At 32.2% G+C, this 19,261-nt stretch overlaps 1 protein-coding gene across 1 annotated transcript; it reads left to right on the forward strand.

The window, feature by feature from the left end:
* The first annotated feature begins 1,491 nt into the window (after window positions 1–1,491).
* Window positions 1,492–2,589, forward strand: OFP13 (ovate family protein 13). The gene has a single exon (XM_018128667.2). It carries the CDS (start codon window positions 1,504–1,506, stop codon window positions 2,347–2,349), a length of 846 nt encoding a protein of 281 aa, XP_017984156.2. The 5' UTR covers window positions 1,492–1,503; the 3' UTR covers window positions 2,350–2,589.
* The last annotated feature ends 16,672 nt before the right edge of the window (window positions 2,590–19,261 follow it).

Genomic DNA, 19,261 nt, shown 5'->3' on the forward strand with positions numbered 1-19,261 from the left:
AACAACATTTTAGGCATTAAAGTATAACAAAATATTTTTGAATATGACATGTAACAATAATATTTTTTCTACATAACGTGAAGTAACAATAATTTTTTTTTCAATATGGCATGTAACAACCTAACCATGGTGTGTCACATGTTTTTGTATATGACGTGTAACAACCTAATCATGACTTGCCACATATTTTTGTAAATGGTGTATAACAACGTAACCATGACGTGTCATATGTTTTTGTATATGACATATAACATGTTTTTGTACATGGTGTATAACAATCTAACCATGACGTGTCATATATTTTTGTATATGGCATATAACATGTTTTTGTACATGATGTGTAACAATCTAACCATGGCGTGTTACATATTTTTATACATGACATGAAACAACCTAATCATGATGTGTCACATATTTTTTTATATGGAACATAACATCATAGCGTGTAATTTCATTAAGAGTAATTTTGTCCAACTTGATTAAAAATAATTAAAATTATAAAAATGATTATTTTTGAAAATATTTTATCTATAAGGGTTACTTTTAAAAATACCCCTATCTAATATGAAGGGTTGACAAAGTTATTATGCTTGTATCGCCTTTCACCTCGCAACATAAGAACCGTCATTTTAGTTTTAAATGGCTTGTGTGGAGATAATCACTGCAAAAAATATGTTAGCGTTTTTTGTTTCGATTGATTTTTTTTTTTTTTAGGTTTTGTCTGTTGTAAGGGCACTTATGAAGGTGGGTTTATATAAAAACTCATATATTTTATTGTCTAGTCAATTTTTTATTTATATATGTAAATATTTATTACAATGTATTTATTCATAATTAATTAACATGTAATTTATATTTAAAATGTTTTTTTTCACCAAAATTATATTAAAATCATTCATTAAAATAAATTTCGTGTCGAGTAGAATTTGATGCTAAGTTATAAATATTTCTCTCGACTTGAGATTGAATATTAAATCATAGAGTGGAGTTAGGTTTTGAGTGAGTAAAAAATTACCCCACCGTTATCATTCCTATCGATTACACATCCTCAGATCCTTTTGAAAAGACTATTACCAACCATCAGAAATAGTCAAAAAATATTTTAATTAACTAAATATCTTAAAAATAATTTTTTATTCATTATATAAACCAAAGTATAAAATAATTATTTTCTCTCTATTGTAACGCTCCATATTTTTTTTATTTCATTTCCCAAACCAAAAATACACTGAATGTTTTATAACAAGCCAAGCCAGTATCTTTTCTACCATGTAGGTTAGACTTCTAATTAATCCTTTTTATAATATGGTATGTGCCCTTCAGTTACAACATAAAGGAAACAGCTAAAGTATATAAATTATCAGTTATTTTTATAATTAGCATAAAAAATGAGTTGAACAAAATATAAAACTGAAGTTGACAAAAATACTGTTATATTTTGTTATTCTGAGGGTGGACATTAAATGCTATTGAATTCTACAAACATGAATATTTAATACACACATGATAGGTCCTACCTGCAAACCATTTCCTTTCCATCTTCCCTTTCATCTTCTCACCTCTCCTCTAAAACTCAGTCCTTCAATTCTATCGGCTCCCATTAATGCCCCAACCTCAAAGGCACAGCTACTCACAAACCAAACCAAGAAAAAGAAAAGAAAACCCATTTTAATGGGCAAGAAAATGAAGCTCCCTGCTCTATTCAAGCACAAAGAAGCAAGGGAGCCTTGGCAATGGCCCTCATGCAAGCACCCCAAGACCCTTTCCTTCCGAGCAGGAGATGATGTGTTCAAGACTGTCAACTCAGTGTTCTTTGAACCCATCGACGGGGTTGAAACGCCGGAGTCATGGTTCACAAAGTCTCCGGAGTCGGCAAGCTTTTCCACAGAGTCAGATCAGGAGTTCGATGGGGAGTCATTGGAGATGGTTGTACGAGGCGCGCGATCAGAGAGGCTGTTCTTCGAGCCTGGTAGTGACACTAGTTCGATCTTGGAAGAGGCCAAAACCGGAGGGCTTCCATTCAAAGAAAGTGTAGTTCTAGCCATGGAGTCCGCTGATCCGTATGTTGACTTTAGGAAGTCCATGGAAGAGATGGTGGAGACGCATGGGCTGAAAGATTGGAAGATCTTGGAAGAATTGTTGGGGTGGTATTTGCAGGTGAATGGCAAGACCAATCATGGATTCATAATCGGTGCCTTTATCGATCTGCTTGTTGGTCTCAATGCTACTTCTTGTTCTGATTCCACTAGTTATTCTTCTGCTGTTTCTTCTTTACCTTCATCTCCTTTGTGCTCAACTCAAGGAGATGATAATGAGATTGAAGAGGAAGAAAACGTTCGTTTGCCTTAGCTTTTCTTTCGTAGTATCATTCCTTTATGTATATTGTTGCTAGTAGTACTAGGTCATCAAAAACTATATAGTATATAAACAAAAAGAGATAGCACAGCACTTCATCCCCTCCCTTTTTCTCCTAATTTCCAATCCATTTTAGGCTGCATTTTGTAGGAACTGATTGGATTATGGTGATTACGTGAGATGTAAAATCATTTATGTTGCAGCTGAAAAATATTTCCAACTGTCTTTGAGGAACTGTTCTTGGAACATGGCAAGGACCTTGTTGGGATTAGATTTTCCTGATAACCAGGTATATGTGTGGGGATATCAGGAATGGTTGTTCTCTATCTTCTGCTGACTATTACTAATTCTCTCTGTTAACCAATTGGCAATTTTGCAAATGCAATTTAAGAGGAATAACCTCTGTTTTTGTGTATCATATCCTCCATGGATAGGTAGCAATCTTTTAAAGAAGAAAAAAAAAACCTCTGTTTTTATGACTTATTCCCACAAAACTAATTAGTCAATCTACCCCTTTTTTTATCGTTTCCAATGTTTCTCCTAAAGGCAAAGATTAAGTCAGTGCACTGTTAACTTAATGTAATAAATTAAGAATAATTATTGGAATATGATGTCATTTGTAAATTGTAAATTTCATCCTTGAGATATATTTTCACATTTATGCATGTTTATATATATAGGATTTATATAATTTGATACGGTCAAAATACTTGGGAGATCCCAGTATCCATGTCTCTACTCCAATTTGAAACAATTTTGTCCCTCAATTTTGAAAATTGCTCTAATTTAATCTTTTCTCTAATAGCATCCAATTTAACTGTTAAATATAATGACATTAGTACCATGTCAGCACTGATGTGGTACATTTTTGCTGACGTGGTGATGTGGGATAATGGCATGTTGATGTGGCACTGCCACGTCATCTTTTTAAGCATGTTGGAGCCATGTGGCATGTTAATAGGCTACCACATGGCCTGCCAAGAGATTGACACGTCACTCTCCTTTTCTCCAAAATATGATATGCTCTTGTTAAGGTTCAAACCAAGACTTCTAGCAAAAACACCATAATACCTAAGGCCTTACTTTTGTTAATTTTTATTTTTGTTTTTGTTTTTTTTCTTTTTCTTTCTTAAACCCATGTTGTTTTTGAGCTTTCTTACACTACCCAAATCTCTAGCTATAAAAGCATCTTTTTGTTATGAAAAATAACTTAAAAGAACAAATAAAGATAACTTGAAAGAATAATTAAAGAGAAGAAAGAAAGTATTTAGAGGGAGAAAAGAGATCTTATTGAAGTGTGTGTTTACAAATGAACTGAGGGAGCCTATTTATAGACAAATAACCCCCTTATCTTGATAGAATTTACAAGATGAAGATAACACTTAGAGATTAGATGGATTAAATTCTAATCCAATCTAATTTACATCAAATCTAGATATAGATAGAATAAATGGATATTCACAAAAATATTCATAACACTCCCCCTTGAATATCCATTGTATTAAGAATATGCCTCGTTAAAACCTTACAAGGAAAAAACCTCATGGGAAAAAATTCGAGTGAAGGAAAAAGAGTACATAATTCTTTTCAAGAATACGCTTATGAAATACTACCTCATTAAAAACCTTATCAAGAAAAACCTAGTGGGAAAAACCTTGATAAAGGAAAATAGTACAGTGCGTATTTTACTCTCCCTAATGACTGCATTATAGAGATCTTTAAAATGATACATTCCAACTTTTCAAATGTTGCAATTAGAAGGGCTTTGGTGAACAAATCTGCTAGATTGTCACTTGATTGAATTTGTTGAACAATAATTTCACCCTTTTCTTGGAGATCACGAGTAAAGAATTTTGGTGAACTATGTGTTTTGTTCGATCGCCTTTAATATATCTTTCCTTTAGTTGTGCTATGCAAGCAGTATTATCCTCATATAATGTTGTTGCAATTTTCTTCTTGGTTGACATGCCACACGTTTCTCTAATATGTTATGTTACAGAACTTAACCAAACGCATTCATAACTTGCTCATGAGTTGCTAACATTTTTACATAGCTAGAAGAAGTAGCAACTATAGTTTGTTTTATAAAATGCCATAAAATAGCCATACCTCCATATGTGAACAAATAACCTGTCTGGAATCAAGCTTTGTGTGGATCAGATGAATATTTTGCATCTGCATAACTAATTAAATTTTATTTTGATGCATTTAAATTATATAAGCCATATCCATTGTTCCTCGGAGATATCAAAGTATATGTTTAATTCCATTCTAATTTCTTCGAGTTGAAAAGAACTATATCTTGCTAATAAATTCACAGCAATTGCTTTATCAAGTCATGTATTGCTAGCAAGATACATTAATGCTCCAATTTCAATAAGATATGGTACTTCAGGACCATGAAGTTCTTTATTATCCTCACGAGATCAAAAAATGTCTTTTTTCACATTTAATGACCTTACAACCATTGGTGAACTCAATGGATATGCTTTCTCCATATAAAATCGTTTTAGCACTTTTTGCTATAAAATTAGATTAACGGACAAATATTCCATTTGTCAAGTGTTTAATCTAAAGACTCAAACAAAATTTTGTTTTTCCATGATCTTTCATATCAAATTCTCTCTTTAAATAATCTACGGCTTTTAATAACTCTTCAAAAGTTCCAATAATGTTCAAGCCATCAATATAAACAACAATTATAATAAATTCATATCTAAACCCTTTTTATAAAATACATGGGCATATAGGATTATTACTATAGCCTTCTTTCAACAAATTTGCACTAAGGCGATTATACCACATGTGTCTGGATTACTTTAATCCATATAAAGATTTTTATAATTTAATCAAGTAAATTTCTCGATAGTTCAAATTTTATGCTTCAGGCAACTTAAATCCTTCAGGGCTTTTCATATAGATATCGATATCAAATGAGCCATATGAATAGGCTGTAGCTATACTCATTAGACGTATTTTCATTTTCTCATTTATGCCAGACTAGTTAATATAGAATTGTAATTGTATCCACCACAAAGAATATATCTCTTTTCATATTTAATACCAAATCTTTGGGTAAAACATTGTGTGATAAGCCGTGCTTTATATCTCATAATCTCATTTTTCTCATTTCGTATTCACACAAATACCCATTTATATCTCACTGGTTTTACACCATTGGCGTACGGTGAAATACCCCATACTTTGATATGGTGATAAATAAAGTTGATCGAATACAAATTGAGGTCAATTAAAATGTTTAGAAGTGATAAAAGACGAAAGGAGTAGTTTAGGATAAAATATTTCGCAAGTGAGAAAATAATAATAAAATAATAATAATTTTATTGAAGGAGAATTTGTGAGATAAAAGGCGATTTGGAAGTCAAGTGAGGCATATTAAGGTATTTTGGGTACCAAGGAGACAAGATAAAATTTTTAGAATAAAATAATATTTTGTTAATGAAATAATATTAAAATATTAATATTTAGCCAGATGTCGAAATCAATCAAGAAGAAGGATCATATGGTTGATCCAAGTGGGGGAGAAGATGACAAGCCCCACTCTATAAAAATATTTGTCATGACATAAATGTGATGGATAGCATGTTTGCATGCTAGGAGAGTCTCGAAAAAATTTACAAAAGTCGGTACTGTACCTAGAGGTACAACAAAGTTGATTTAAGCCTCGAACTAGATCAAATAGAGAATTTACGATGAAATTAAGAATTTTAAAGTCCCAGAATGGTTTAATATGGTGATTTGGAGTTCGAGGATCAATTTGAAGTCAAACCGAAATTTTCTCTATCTAGGGGCAAAATGGTCATTTGCCACCTAGGGACAAAATGGGAATTTTAGAAAAGATTTTTTTGGTCCCATTTGACTTATTGGAGTAAGATTTGAGGTTTAGAAGTGAAAAATTTTAATTTCGGTATAATTTGGAGTAAAAGGGTAAAATGGTAATTTTACCATCGTAGGGGCAAAATTGTAATTTTCCACCACCAGGACATTTTTCCAGCACATGGTCTTCCTTTATCCTCATTTTGACCATTGACTAATTGTGTGGTGGAGATAAAAAGGATTAAAATTTTAAAATTTTAAAAATGGACCAATAAGAAAATGCCATGTGTCATACCTTTATTATTTTATTGTTTCTTTATAAAAAGGTATAAAATCAGCCCATTTTCTTCATATGGCCGGCCAAGCAAGGAAGAGAGAGAAAGAGAGGAAGAACAAAGGGAAAAGCATGAAAACCTAGGTGAAAATCCAAAGAAAAAGTGAAAAAATCAAGGAAACAAGCTAGGTAAGTTAGAATTTCTTTAGTTCTCCTTGATACCTAGCTTACCCATGTTTTTGTTCTTGATTTTCATGGTTGAATATTGAGTTATTATGATGAATTCAATTCTGCAAAATGGGTTAGGAGAGAGAAAATTGTTAGATTAATTTGATTTTAAGTTATGTTGTGTTTTAAGTTAGTTGAGCATATTTAGGAATAAAATAACAAGAAAAGAATTTATTTTCCTCCATTACCATTATTGGCCGAATTTTCTAGGGAAATATTGGCTGATAATCTTGATGTCTATTTGAGGAATTATGATGAATAATGATGAACTATGAGCCTAGAAAAATAATGAGAATTTTTGGAGCAAAAATACGATTTTTTACCCACTAAGGGTATTTTCGAAATTTGCTATCGAGACTGATAAATTGAATCTCATTCATAGTAACTAAGGTAATTTAAGTATAATTGGAGTGTAGAAAGTGAGAAGAATTGATTTGGAGTTAAATTGGAGATAATAGGCCGAATTAGGTTAGCACCGCATTTAAACGGTAGTCTGATAAGTTGTATATCATATTATGTATATATACCGAGCTTGAATTGATTTTATAATACTCAAGCATTGATGTGATGAATTATGTATTGTACATTGTGGATAGGTGGTGAGCAAAGTACACTGGTAAAAGTACATAAATTGTGCTTGGAGACTGGGATTAGGAGTATATCTACTCTTAGAACTGTGAGTGAACTTATTATCGTCTTAATTATCTAGAGTGGTTTTATACAATTGTGTGATTTTATGGAAAATAGGTTTAAATGGTAAATTGCTATGTTTTAAGAGAAATTGTGATTTTATAAAATAATTTTATAAATTTTCTGAAAAATTGAATACTGATTTTGAAATAGAGTAATTGGAGACTGCCTGCTTGTGTTGCAAATTTATGATTTTGAATTGAATGGCTTATGACAATAAATGAGCATGAATGGCTAAATTAATTTTGGTGTTAGAATTATTTAAACTGTGTATTCAGCCTTGAGAGGCTAGGTTGCGATAAATTGCCATGTTATGCTAGAATGAATTTTATCGATTGATGGATTATATATTAATTATTCACTGCAGACGAGGTTCCGTGGACCAGCCTATTAGAGGGGCACGGTAAACTCCATTATATTATTACCTCGAACGGAGAGGCGCGTAGGGTATCTCCTGGGGTAAAGCTTAGGGTTCACTTCACGCCAAACCACCACATGAAGGGGAACTCAGCTAACGTCAATGAACGACTGTATTTTTCTCAAACTAAAAATATATTTTAAGTGTATACAAAAATTTTAACAGCCTTGGCGGACTCGGTTGGATGACCTGTGCAAGGTATCACCGAGTATAAGTTTTGGCACGAGCCAAAGTTTTAAGAAATTCATAAGCGAAGTCGATTACTCGATTTTTATGGATTGATTTTATTTGGTTGAAATGAGTTGAAAGGTAATGAAATCACAGTATGATGATTTATTTTAATTGTCTCCATTTACTCGACTTTAGATAGTTTAGATGGTATCTGTTTACTCACTAGGATTTTATAATCTCACCACCCTCATTTCCTCAAATTTTAGGCTCGGGAAATTCCATAGTTAGCTAACTTTGACAAGGACTTTCATTTGAACTCGAATCGGTAAAAGCTGTAGGTTTTCAACTTTCGATGCATTTTGGTTAGAGGTGGGCCCATGTGTCACTGTAAAAGAAATTTTATGCTTTGGTTATTTGCTTTATAGTATATATGAATATAATTAACTTTTATGCTATAAGAATTATGTATCGATAGTTTTATGAAAATTATTTTACAAGAAAATAGTTTATTTTATTGAATATTTTTATTATATTCAAATGGTCAAATTTTCACTTCAAATGAACGTTTTAGATACTTAATTTGTTTTTAAATCATTATATATATATATATATATATATATTTTCGACTTACCTACTACATTTTTAGCAAGTTTTGAGGTTTTTGACAAAAATGACGAAAATGCCCTTGTGAGCCAAAAAAAAATAATATGTTATGTTATGATTTGAAAATAATTTGTAATCCTTCGTATTTTGATATTTGATAACTATTGCTCACCGGGGACGTGCGAAAGCTGATACGAGAGCCTTGCGAGGTTTCGATCGATATTCGGGGTGAAGAATGTTTGTCGAGGCTTTGAGACGGTTGTCACGGGCTCGATGGGGAGTTCCGGGTCTTGACAATTTAGATTGGTATCAGAGCATGGTTTAAAGATCAAAGATTTTGGTTTTAAAGCTTTGGATTTTAAAGTTTTTGATTTTAGGGTTGTTTTAAGAAATCCACACTGACACTGCATGGCCCCAAGTCCAGTTAAGTTAGGTTAGATTGAATAGAATGCATGCATCTACATATAGAAACCTACCTACTTTTGGGATACATGAATGATTAAGTAATTACTACTTGGTTGCGTATAGGTTTTGAGGTGCGCTGGTGACACACACACCATGTCTAGGAGAGACGGTAGTCCCGACGCCTCTCATAGTATTAGCGAGGGATCGCTAGATTCTACTACTAAGAGCTGATGGCAGCCCGAACCGAGTAGTCCAAAAAGTACAGATAGTAATAATATTAATGTAAACATAAGAGGTTCCCTTTTGAGAGAATCTAAGGAATATGCTAAAGAAAGGGAGAAATTAAGGATAGCCGAAGGAGGTATTCGTTCTAGGAAGAGCGTAACAGTAGTCCGACACTTTCCACCAGGTTGTGGGAGAAATGTAAGGGAACAACCAGAAAAGAATAAAGAGAAATTAACAGTGGTAAGTAAACCCCGTAGGGGGGTGAACGTTGTATGACATTTTCCTCCTAGTTGTGGAAGAAATGCTGCATCGATAAGTGATGAGGAACGTAGGAGAATGCAACAAGCCTGGATTGAAGAACAAAGGAGAAAAGCTCAGGAGGAAGAGGATCCATTGATGTGCCCGGATCAAGACAATGAGGAACCTAAAGAAGTTTAATACTTTAGTTGAAGTTGTATTATCATAAATCTAGGCAAGTGTCGTTTAAGGGAAAATGTGGTAGTTACCTGTATAAAGGAGTTAGGGGTGGCTTTTATTTTGTATGACTCGAACGAAATGTAAAATAGCTGTTTAAATAATTAGATATGTATGGGAATCTTTTAGTATAACAGAGATAAATTGATAATATAATTATTGAGGAAGGTTATAGAAGGAAGCAATAAGATTATAAATGACATTCGAAATGGGTAACATGATTAAGTTGATGATTGTAATTTAAGCATGAAAGGGATTACTCAGTGATGCCATGATACTATGAGGTAATAATTGGGCACAAATATACCCCAATGAAGTTAAATTACGGAATATGAGGAATATAAAATTTTGATTCAGTAAGGATTGTGGGAATAAAGTTAAGAGAAAGCTGGGCTGTTTTTGTAGTTAATTATACCGAAAGTCAATAAAATTATTGGCGTATAAGACAAAGAAGATAATTGGATAGGGATGACAATAAATTTGAGGAAAGTTGTAGATAGTAAGCAACTTATGTGTGGAGTGGTATATGTATCATGAATTTATTACACTGTATGGAAAGGATGTTTTGAGGTGGAATTTTATGAATGTTGATAAAAGTCTAAAGATGACATAAGATGAAAGTATTAATCTGGCTTAGTGTGTAGGACAAGAAAATAGAAGGTACCTATACTTATGGAACTCATGATATATATCTAGAAGGGAAACCACTGGTTGAGAATGATTGATGTGGTGACTTTGAATGCAGACAAATAGCTTTGATGAGAAAATTTCCAACAGCTACAGTACTTTAGCATTGACTGTTCAACGTTGTAATGCTTCGAATACCTCACGCTTATGATGCATGAGCAAGATGGGAATGACATGATAATGAGCTTACAAATTGAATTTTGGTTATTGGTCATTGTGTTTTGTTATCTGGGAGTGTTGAATATTCTGGAGAATGTTTACCCAAATGAATTGAAAAACTTCTTTATTGCCTTGTATATAGGCATATAATTAAAAGAAAAAAATTGAAAGATTTTTGAAGTGACTATATTGAGATGAGATACCAAATAATGAAAGTGTGAAGGAAGAATTACGAGACTGGTATAGGAAATCAGTTTATATAGAATATCATTACGAGAATTTGTAATATCTGTTTTGATACAGTAAAATGACAAGAGTTAGGAACAACATGAGGCTAATTGTGTGACACCCTAGAAACCTATGAAGATGAGTTAGGGATGGAATGGATGAGTATGTATTTATATACCTTTAAGATTAAGTGTTTTAGGAATACATAAACATCTTTGAGAAGAGATTCTAATCATACACAACAAGTATGAAACATAAAATTTTTAAAACTCGCTGAGAAGCCTAACGGCTAAATCACAAGTTAAGGGATCACATGCTGTGAGACATAAGTTTAAGATAGATATTCCCAAGGAAATACTCAAGAGAAGTTTTACTCTGGATCTCGTTAAAGCAAGCACTAAATTATGTGATTATAAAAAGGAAGCTGTAAGTTGAGAGCGATCTTAGTATTAATATTGAAAAATACTTAAGGAGAATCTAGTTTTAAGTTTTACAATTTCAAGTACAATTTACAAATTGGTTAAGGAAGAATGATGTTATGTTCATATGAAGGAGTGGAACAAAGGATGATAAAGTTGACCCTAAAAATGAAGTCAGATAATGAAACTTTCCTAATATATATTATGAAAATTGGAATTCGAAAATGCTTGAGGTATACATGATTCAAATGAGTTTGAGTCTTAAGTGACAAATCAATATCGTAATGCAAGAAAGATACAAGGTAATATAGAGGCATGAAAGATGATTAAGGACAAAAGGATGACTCTTAGGAATTGTGGTATTGCATGAGATGCAATGATCAAGTTGAGATAAATCTTTGAGGCATCAATAGGATTATAAAGCATACAAGCATAATAGATTATAATTCAATGGAGATGACATTGTGATGAATGATATATAGTATAAGGAAACTCAAACATATGGTTGGAAATGATATGAATGATATGAAGTTATACACAAGTATAATAAGAAGGTTGACATGCACTATAAGAATTATTATATTGAAACTAGATTGGGATACGGATGAATAAAAGGGGAATGTAGTCTAAGGCATGTGAACACATGGATTCCTATATATAAAGAGAGATGTTGACATTTGAAAATGCATGTATATATGTATATATGAAATTGATAATTTTACTAACTAAAGTGAAGAATGGTTCTCGGTAATTGGGAGATTTTGAAATAGTGTCCAGATAGGTTAGTGAGCTAAAGTGTTAACGGACATGTAATGAACGATTAAAGTTATGAATGACTTTGAAAGTAAACCTTGAATTGTTTAAGTTCTTAATGGAACTCTATTAAAGGAAGGGTATGGACCAGTATAAGATGGATGAATCAAGGTTAAGAAATTTGGTATGGAGCAAATTAATAAAACGATGAATAGGTATACATAAGTAAGTATGATATGTGATCGAAATCGGTATAATTGAGATGAAGTTATGGTTCAAATTTAATAATGGTGATAAAGGCATGCTTAGTATCTCGATATAAGAGATCATGGTTGTGAAAAGTATTACTGATCCGGTTCCAAAGGATGATAATTGCCATAAATAAAGCATTTAATTGAACTGAAGGTGAACGAGGTAAATAAATTGAATGTCCCCATAGAAGGAACAAGGAGTAGGATCATAAAAGGAGATTGATAACGCAACATCGACGGGAATTCGAGGACGAATTCTATTTAAGTGTGGGAGATTGAAATACCCCATATTTTGATATGGTGATAAATAAAGTTGATCGAATGTAAATTGAGGTCAATTAAAATGTTTAGAAGTGATAAAAGACGAAAGGAGTAGTTTAGGATAAAATATTTCGCAAGTGAGAAAATAATAATAAAATAATAATAATTTTATCAAAGGAGAATTTGTGAGATAAAAGGCAATTTGGAAGTCAAGTGAGGCATAATAAGGTATTTTGGGTACCAAGGAGACAAGATAAAATTTTAAGAATTAAATAATATTTTATTAATGAAATAATATTAAAATATTAATATTTAGCCGGATGTCGAAATTAGTCAAGAAGAAGAATCATATGAGTGATCCAAGTGGGGGAGAAGATGACAAGCCCGACTCTATAAAAATATTTGTCATGACATACATGTGATGGATAGCATGTTTGCATGCTAGGAGAGTCTCGAAAAAATTTACAAAAGTCGGTATTGTACTTAGAGGTACAACAAAGTTGATTTAAGTCTCAAACTAAATCAAATAGAGAATTTACGATGAAATTAAGAATTTTAAAGTCTCAGAATGGTTTAATATGGTGATTCAGAGTTCGAGGATCAATTTGGAGTCAAACCGAAATTTTCGCTATCCAGGGGCAAAATGGTCATTTACCACTTAAGGACAAAATGAGAATTTTAGAAAAGATGTTTTTGGCCCCATTTGACTTATTGGAGTATAATTTGACTTATTGGAGTAAGATTTGAGGTTTAGAAGTGAAAAATTTTAATTTCGGTATAATTTGGAGTAAAAGGGTAAAATGGTAATTTTGCCACTCCAGGGGCAAAATTGTAATTTTCCACCAGCAGGATATTTTTCCAGCACATGGTCTTCCTTTATCCTCATTTTGACTATTGACTAATTGTGTGGTGGAGATAAAAAGGATTAAAATTTTAAAATTTTAAAAATGGACCAATAAGAAAATACCATGTGTCATACCTTTATTATTTTATTGTTTCTTTATAAAAAGGTATAACATCAGCCCATTTTCTTCATATGGCCGGCCAAGCAAGGAAGGGAGAGAAAGAGAGGAAGAACAAAGGAAAAAACAAGAAAACCTAGGTGAAAATCCAAAGAAAAAGTGAAAAAATCAAGGAAACAAGCTAGGTAAGTTAGAATTTCTTTAGTTCTCCTTGATACCTAGCTTACCCATGCTTTTGTTCTTGATTTCCATGGTTGAATATTGAGTTATTATGATGAATTCAATTTTGAAAAATGGGTTAGGAGAGAGAAAATTGTTAGATTAATTTGATTTTAAGTTATGTTAGTGTTTTAAGTTAGTTTAGCATATTTAGGAATAAAACAATAAGAAAAGAATTTATTTTCCTCCATTACCATTATTGGCCAAATTTTCTAGGGGAATATTGGCTGATAATCTTGATGTTTATTTGAGGAATTATGATGAATAATGATGAATTATGAGCCTAGAAAAATAATGGGAATTTTCGGAGAAAAAATACGAATTTTTAGCCACTAGGGGTATTTTCATAATTTACTACCGGGACTGATAAATTGAATCTCATTCACAGTCACTAAGGTAATTTAAGTATAATTGGAGTGTACAAAGTGAGAAGAATTGATTTGGAATTAAATTAGAGATAATAGGCCGAATTAGGTCAGCACCGCATTTAAATGGTAGTCTGATAAGTTGTATATCATATCATGTATATATACCGAGCTTGAATTGATTTTATAATGATCAAGTATTGATGTGATGAATTATGTATTGTACATTGTGGACAGGTGGTGAGCAAAGTACACTGGTAAAAGTACATAAATTATGCTTGGAGACTGCGATTAGGAGTATATCGACTCTTAAAACTGTGAGTGAACTTATTATCGTCTTAATTATCTAGAGTAGTTTTATACAATTGTGTGATTTTATGGAAAATGAGTTTAAATGGTAAATTGCTATGTTTTAAGAGAAATTGTGATTTTATAAAATGATTTTATAAATTTTCTAAAAAATTGAATACTGGTTTTGAAATAGAGTAATTGGAGACTGCCTGCTTGTGTTGCAAATTTATGGTTTTGAATTGAATGGCTTATGACAATAAATGAACATGAATGGCTAAACTAATTTTGGTGTTAGAATTATTTATACTGTGTATTCAGCCTTGAGAGGCTAGGTTGCGATAAATTGCCATGTCATGCTAGAATGAATTTTATGGATTGGTGGATTATATATTAATTATTCACTGCAGAGGGGGTTCCGTGGACCAGCCTATTTGAGGGGCACGGTAAAGTCCATTATATTCTTACCTCGAACAGAGAGGCGCGTAGGGTATCTCCTGGGGTAAAGCTTAGGGTTCACTTCATGCCAAACCACCACGTGAAGGGGAACTCAGCCAACACCAAGGAACGACTGTATTTTTCTCAAACTAAAAATATATTTTAATTGTATACAAAAATTTTAACAGCCTTGGCGGACTCGGTTGGATGCCCTGTGCAAGGTATCACCGAGTATGAGTTTTGGCACGAGCCAAAGTTTTAAGAAATTCATAAGTCAAGTCGATTACTCGATTTTTATGGATTGATTTTATTTGGTTGAAATGAGTTGAAAGGTAATGAAGTCACAGTATGATGATTTATTTTAATTGTCTCTATTTACTCGACTTTAGATAGTTTAGATGGTATTTGTTTACTCACTGGGATTTTATAATCTCACCACCCTCATTTCCTCACATTTCAAGCTCTGGGAATTCCATAGTTAGCTGACTTTGACAAGGACTTTCATTTGGACTCGAATCGGTAAAAGTTATAGGTTTTCAACTTCCGATGCATTTTGGTTAGAGGTGGGGCCATGTGTCACTGTAAAAGAAATTTTAGACTTTGGTTATTTACTTTATAGTATATTTGAATATAATTAGCTTTTATGCTATAAGAATTATGTACCGATAGTTTTATGAAAATTATTTTACAAGAAAATAGTTTATTTTATTGAATATTTTTATTATATTCAAATGGTCAAATTTTCACTTCAAATGAACGTTTTAGATACTTAATTTGTTTTTAAATCATTAAATATATATATTTTCGACTTACCTACTACAATTTTAGTAAGTTTTGAGGTTTTTGACAAAAATGACAAAAATGCTCTTGTGAGCCAAAAAAAAAAAACAATATGTTATGTTATGATTTGAAAATGATTTGTAATCCTTCGTATTTTGATATTTGATAACTATTGCTCACCGGGGAAGTGCGAAAGCTGATACGAGAGCCTTACGAGGTTTCGATCAATATTCGGGGTGAAGAATGTTTGTCGAGGCTTCGCGACGGTTGTCACGGGCTCGATGGGGAGTTCCGGGTCGTGACATACGGACTGCAGGTCCAAAAACTTCACATTTTGCAATTGAATTCAATTCCATTTTGATTGTGTCTTTCCACATTGGCCAATCATTTATATGTCTACATTCTTCAATAAATATAAGTTCAAGATTCTCGTTTTTCTTTCATAATATTGAGCTTTATACAAAATTTTGTCGACGTTTATTTACCGGTTCCATCTTTTCCCATCATGACATAATTTATTGTGATATCTTTATTTTCACTGATTTCAGGTACCTGAATTTCTTCTGAAATATTTCTCAATTATGTCAGGGGTCTCTTCTAGAGTTTCTACTTCCTTTTTCTAACCATCTTAAATATTTGCTCCTTTTCTTTTTTGAGGATTTTATTTTAGAACCGATTGATTTCCACGCTTCTGGCGTGCCTTGTCCTACACGGACATCAATGCTAATAAGAGCATTCGCAACTGGTATATAAGATATAGTTATTCCCTTTAGGTCAGTAAATACGTTTGACAACTGATTTACTATATTTTGCAAAGTAATTATCTTTTAAACTTCAAGTTCATATTGTTTTTTGCGAGGATCAAAACTAGATAATGATAATTTACTCTAAGAAATTTCCTCTTTCAGCTGCTTATTTTCTCCCCTTAATGTTGGAAAAATTGTTTCATCAAAATAACAATTGACAAACTTTATCATAAATAAATCTCCTATCGATAGTTCTAAATATTTAATTACAAATGGAGATTTGTATCCAACATATATTCCTAACCTCCTTTGAGGACCCATATTTGTGCGTTGTGGTGGGACAATTGAAACATATGCCGCACATCAAAAAAATTTTTAGATGGGAAATATTTGGTTCTTGACCATAAACCAATTGTATAGGGAGAATTTATAATAACTCGTTTGGCCTGATGCATACAAATGCTGCTGCATCCAAAATGGCATACCCCCAAGTCAACATTGGGAGTTTGAATTTCATAAGCTTGCAATCAGTTGGAAGCATTTAATAAATAATTCTGCTAAACCATTTATGTATAAGCATAAGCAACAGGCTGTTCAATAGTTATTCCAACTAATATGCAATATTAAAGGCTTGAGATATAAATCCACTAGCATTGTCAAGACAAATAATCTTAATTACATAACCAAGAAAATCTGCTTGCAAATGAATGGTTGCAAATGCCAAATTGCAAGCTATAATAAGCACACATGTGACCATCTAGTCGATGCATCGACTAAAGCTATAAAATATCTAAATGGTTCACATGGTGGATGTATCAATCCACATATAACCTTGAATATTATTAAAAAACGTAAGAAATTCAGTCTCAACTTTAGCTAGTGATAGCTTTATAATTTATTTGCCTTCAGAGCAAGCAACACATAAAATTCATTAGATTGAAAAATCTTCTGATTTTTCAACGAATGATCATATAAATTTTAAATCATTTTCTTTTGCACCATTATTGATCCGGGATGGTCCAACTAGTCATGCTAAACATCAAAATCATTAGTAAACTTTTGGTTTACTATGAGTTTCAATTATTCTAATATTTGTATAGTTTAATTCTAAGAACAGAGCGAGTAATTTTTTTTAACACACACTTTCTACTTGAGATAACAGATGTAATATAGAGGTATTAAGTGTCTCTTTCATTCGTTGTCTCAATATGACATCTATTCAGACGAATATCTTTAAAACTTAATAAACGTCTTTGAGACTTAATAAAAAATAATACATCCTCTATTACTTTATTCCTCAAGGTAGTAAAATATTAGCTCTTTTAGAGCCTTCAATTAATCTTGTACTGCCAGATATTGAATTGACATTGATTTTTTTTTGTCAAGTAGGAAAAAATTTCTTATTTTTAAATATAGTGTGTGTTATAGCAATGTCTACTAGACATATATTTACATCATATACCTTAGATCCAACAATATGAATATCCATAAATATATACAATAAGAAACTTACAAGTTAACATAAAAGAATATTAAATATAGAATTTAAACATATAATAAGAACATATCATTTAAACATCGAACAACATCTTCATAATATAGTCATACTAAATATAACAATTACTATTAAGTTCATTTTCAAATATTTTTATTACCAATCGAATGATCAATTCCTTTTTCATGACAAGAAAATCAATAATAGATATTTTATTACCAATCATGTAATCAATTCCTCTTTCAAGATGGACAAATGTCACGACCCGGAACTCCCATCGAGCCCGTGACAATCGTCGCGTCGTCCCGATAGGCACTCGTTACCCCGAATGTCGATCAAAACCCCGTAAGGCTTAGCATCAGCTTCCGCATCTCCCCGGTGAGCGACAGTTATTAAATCTCACATTTCAAGAAATTATAAGTCATTTCCAAATCAAAACAATAAAATATTACTTTCGGCTCACAGGGGCATTTTCGTCATTTTTCTTCAAAAATACCGAAACTCGTCAAAAATATGGTATAAAAGCTAAATATATTCATACATACTTTAAATCAAATAACTGAAGAATAAAATTACTTTTACAGTGACACGTGGGCCCCAACTGACTAAGAAGATGTAGGGCTACGAAGCCTTACTTTCTAGGATGCAACTCCGAGATTAATTCTCGTCTTAATCAACTATCAACAAACTGTCCTGAGCTTGAAAAATGGATAGGAAGAGGGGTGAGATTATGATTACATAATCCCAGTGAGTAAACAGATACCATCTAAAGTATCTAAAGCCGAGTAAATGGAGACAATAAAATATCCCATCCCAATATGCATTTCATAACTTAGAGATTTATTCCATCCCATGAAAACAATCATAATTCAATTAAAATGATTTTCAAGGCTTATGTTTCTCATAAAATTTGGCTCATGCCAAAACTCATCCTCAGGGATACTTGATCGTCATCAAAGCATCCATTCGAGTCCGCCAAGGCTATTAAAACGACTTATTCATATAAAACAGTCGTCCCTTGGCGTTGGCTGAATCTCACTTTCACGTGGTGGTAAAACGTGAAGTGGACTCAAACCCCTCCACAAGAGTTACCCTACACTCCTCTCCCATAGAGGTAAAATAAATTAGTCGGGTTTACCGAGCCCCTCTAATAGGATGGTCCATGGAAACCCGCCACTGTAGTGTAGGTCAGCCCCACCATAATCATAAAATAGTTTAACAGCATAACAAGGTAATTTTTTTATAATAACTAATTTGCATGGCAAACCACAATTCATGTAATTTCAATACAATAAACCAGCCAAGCATGCTCACACTATCATAAGCCATTTGAATTAAAAATACAATTCATACTTAACAACCACAGTCTCCATGTACTCTATTTAAAACAAATAACATTCATCATTAATTTCAAACAATTTATAAAACTATTTTATAAAAACACATTTATTTATAAAACACGAAATTTATCCTTTTTAAATCCATTTTTCATAAAATTTATAAAATTTCATAAAAACTACCTTAGATAAA

The sequence above is a fragment of the Theobroma cacao genome, chromosome 10 (genome assembly GCF_053813885.1).
Source record: "Theobroma cacao isolate CCN51 chromosome 10, ASM5381388v1, whole genome shotgun sequence".
NCBI classification, from domain to species: domain Eukaryota; kingdom Viridiplantae; phylum Streptophyta; class Magnoliopsida; order Malvales; family Malvaceae; genus Theobroma; species Theobroma cacao.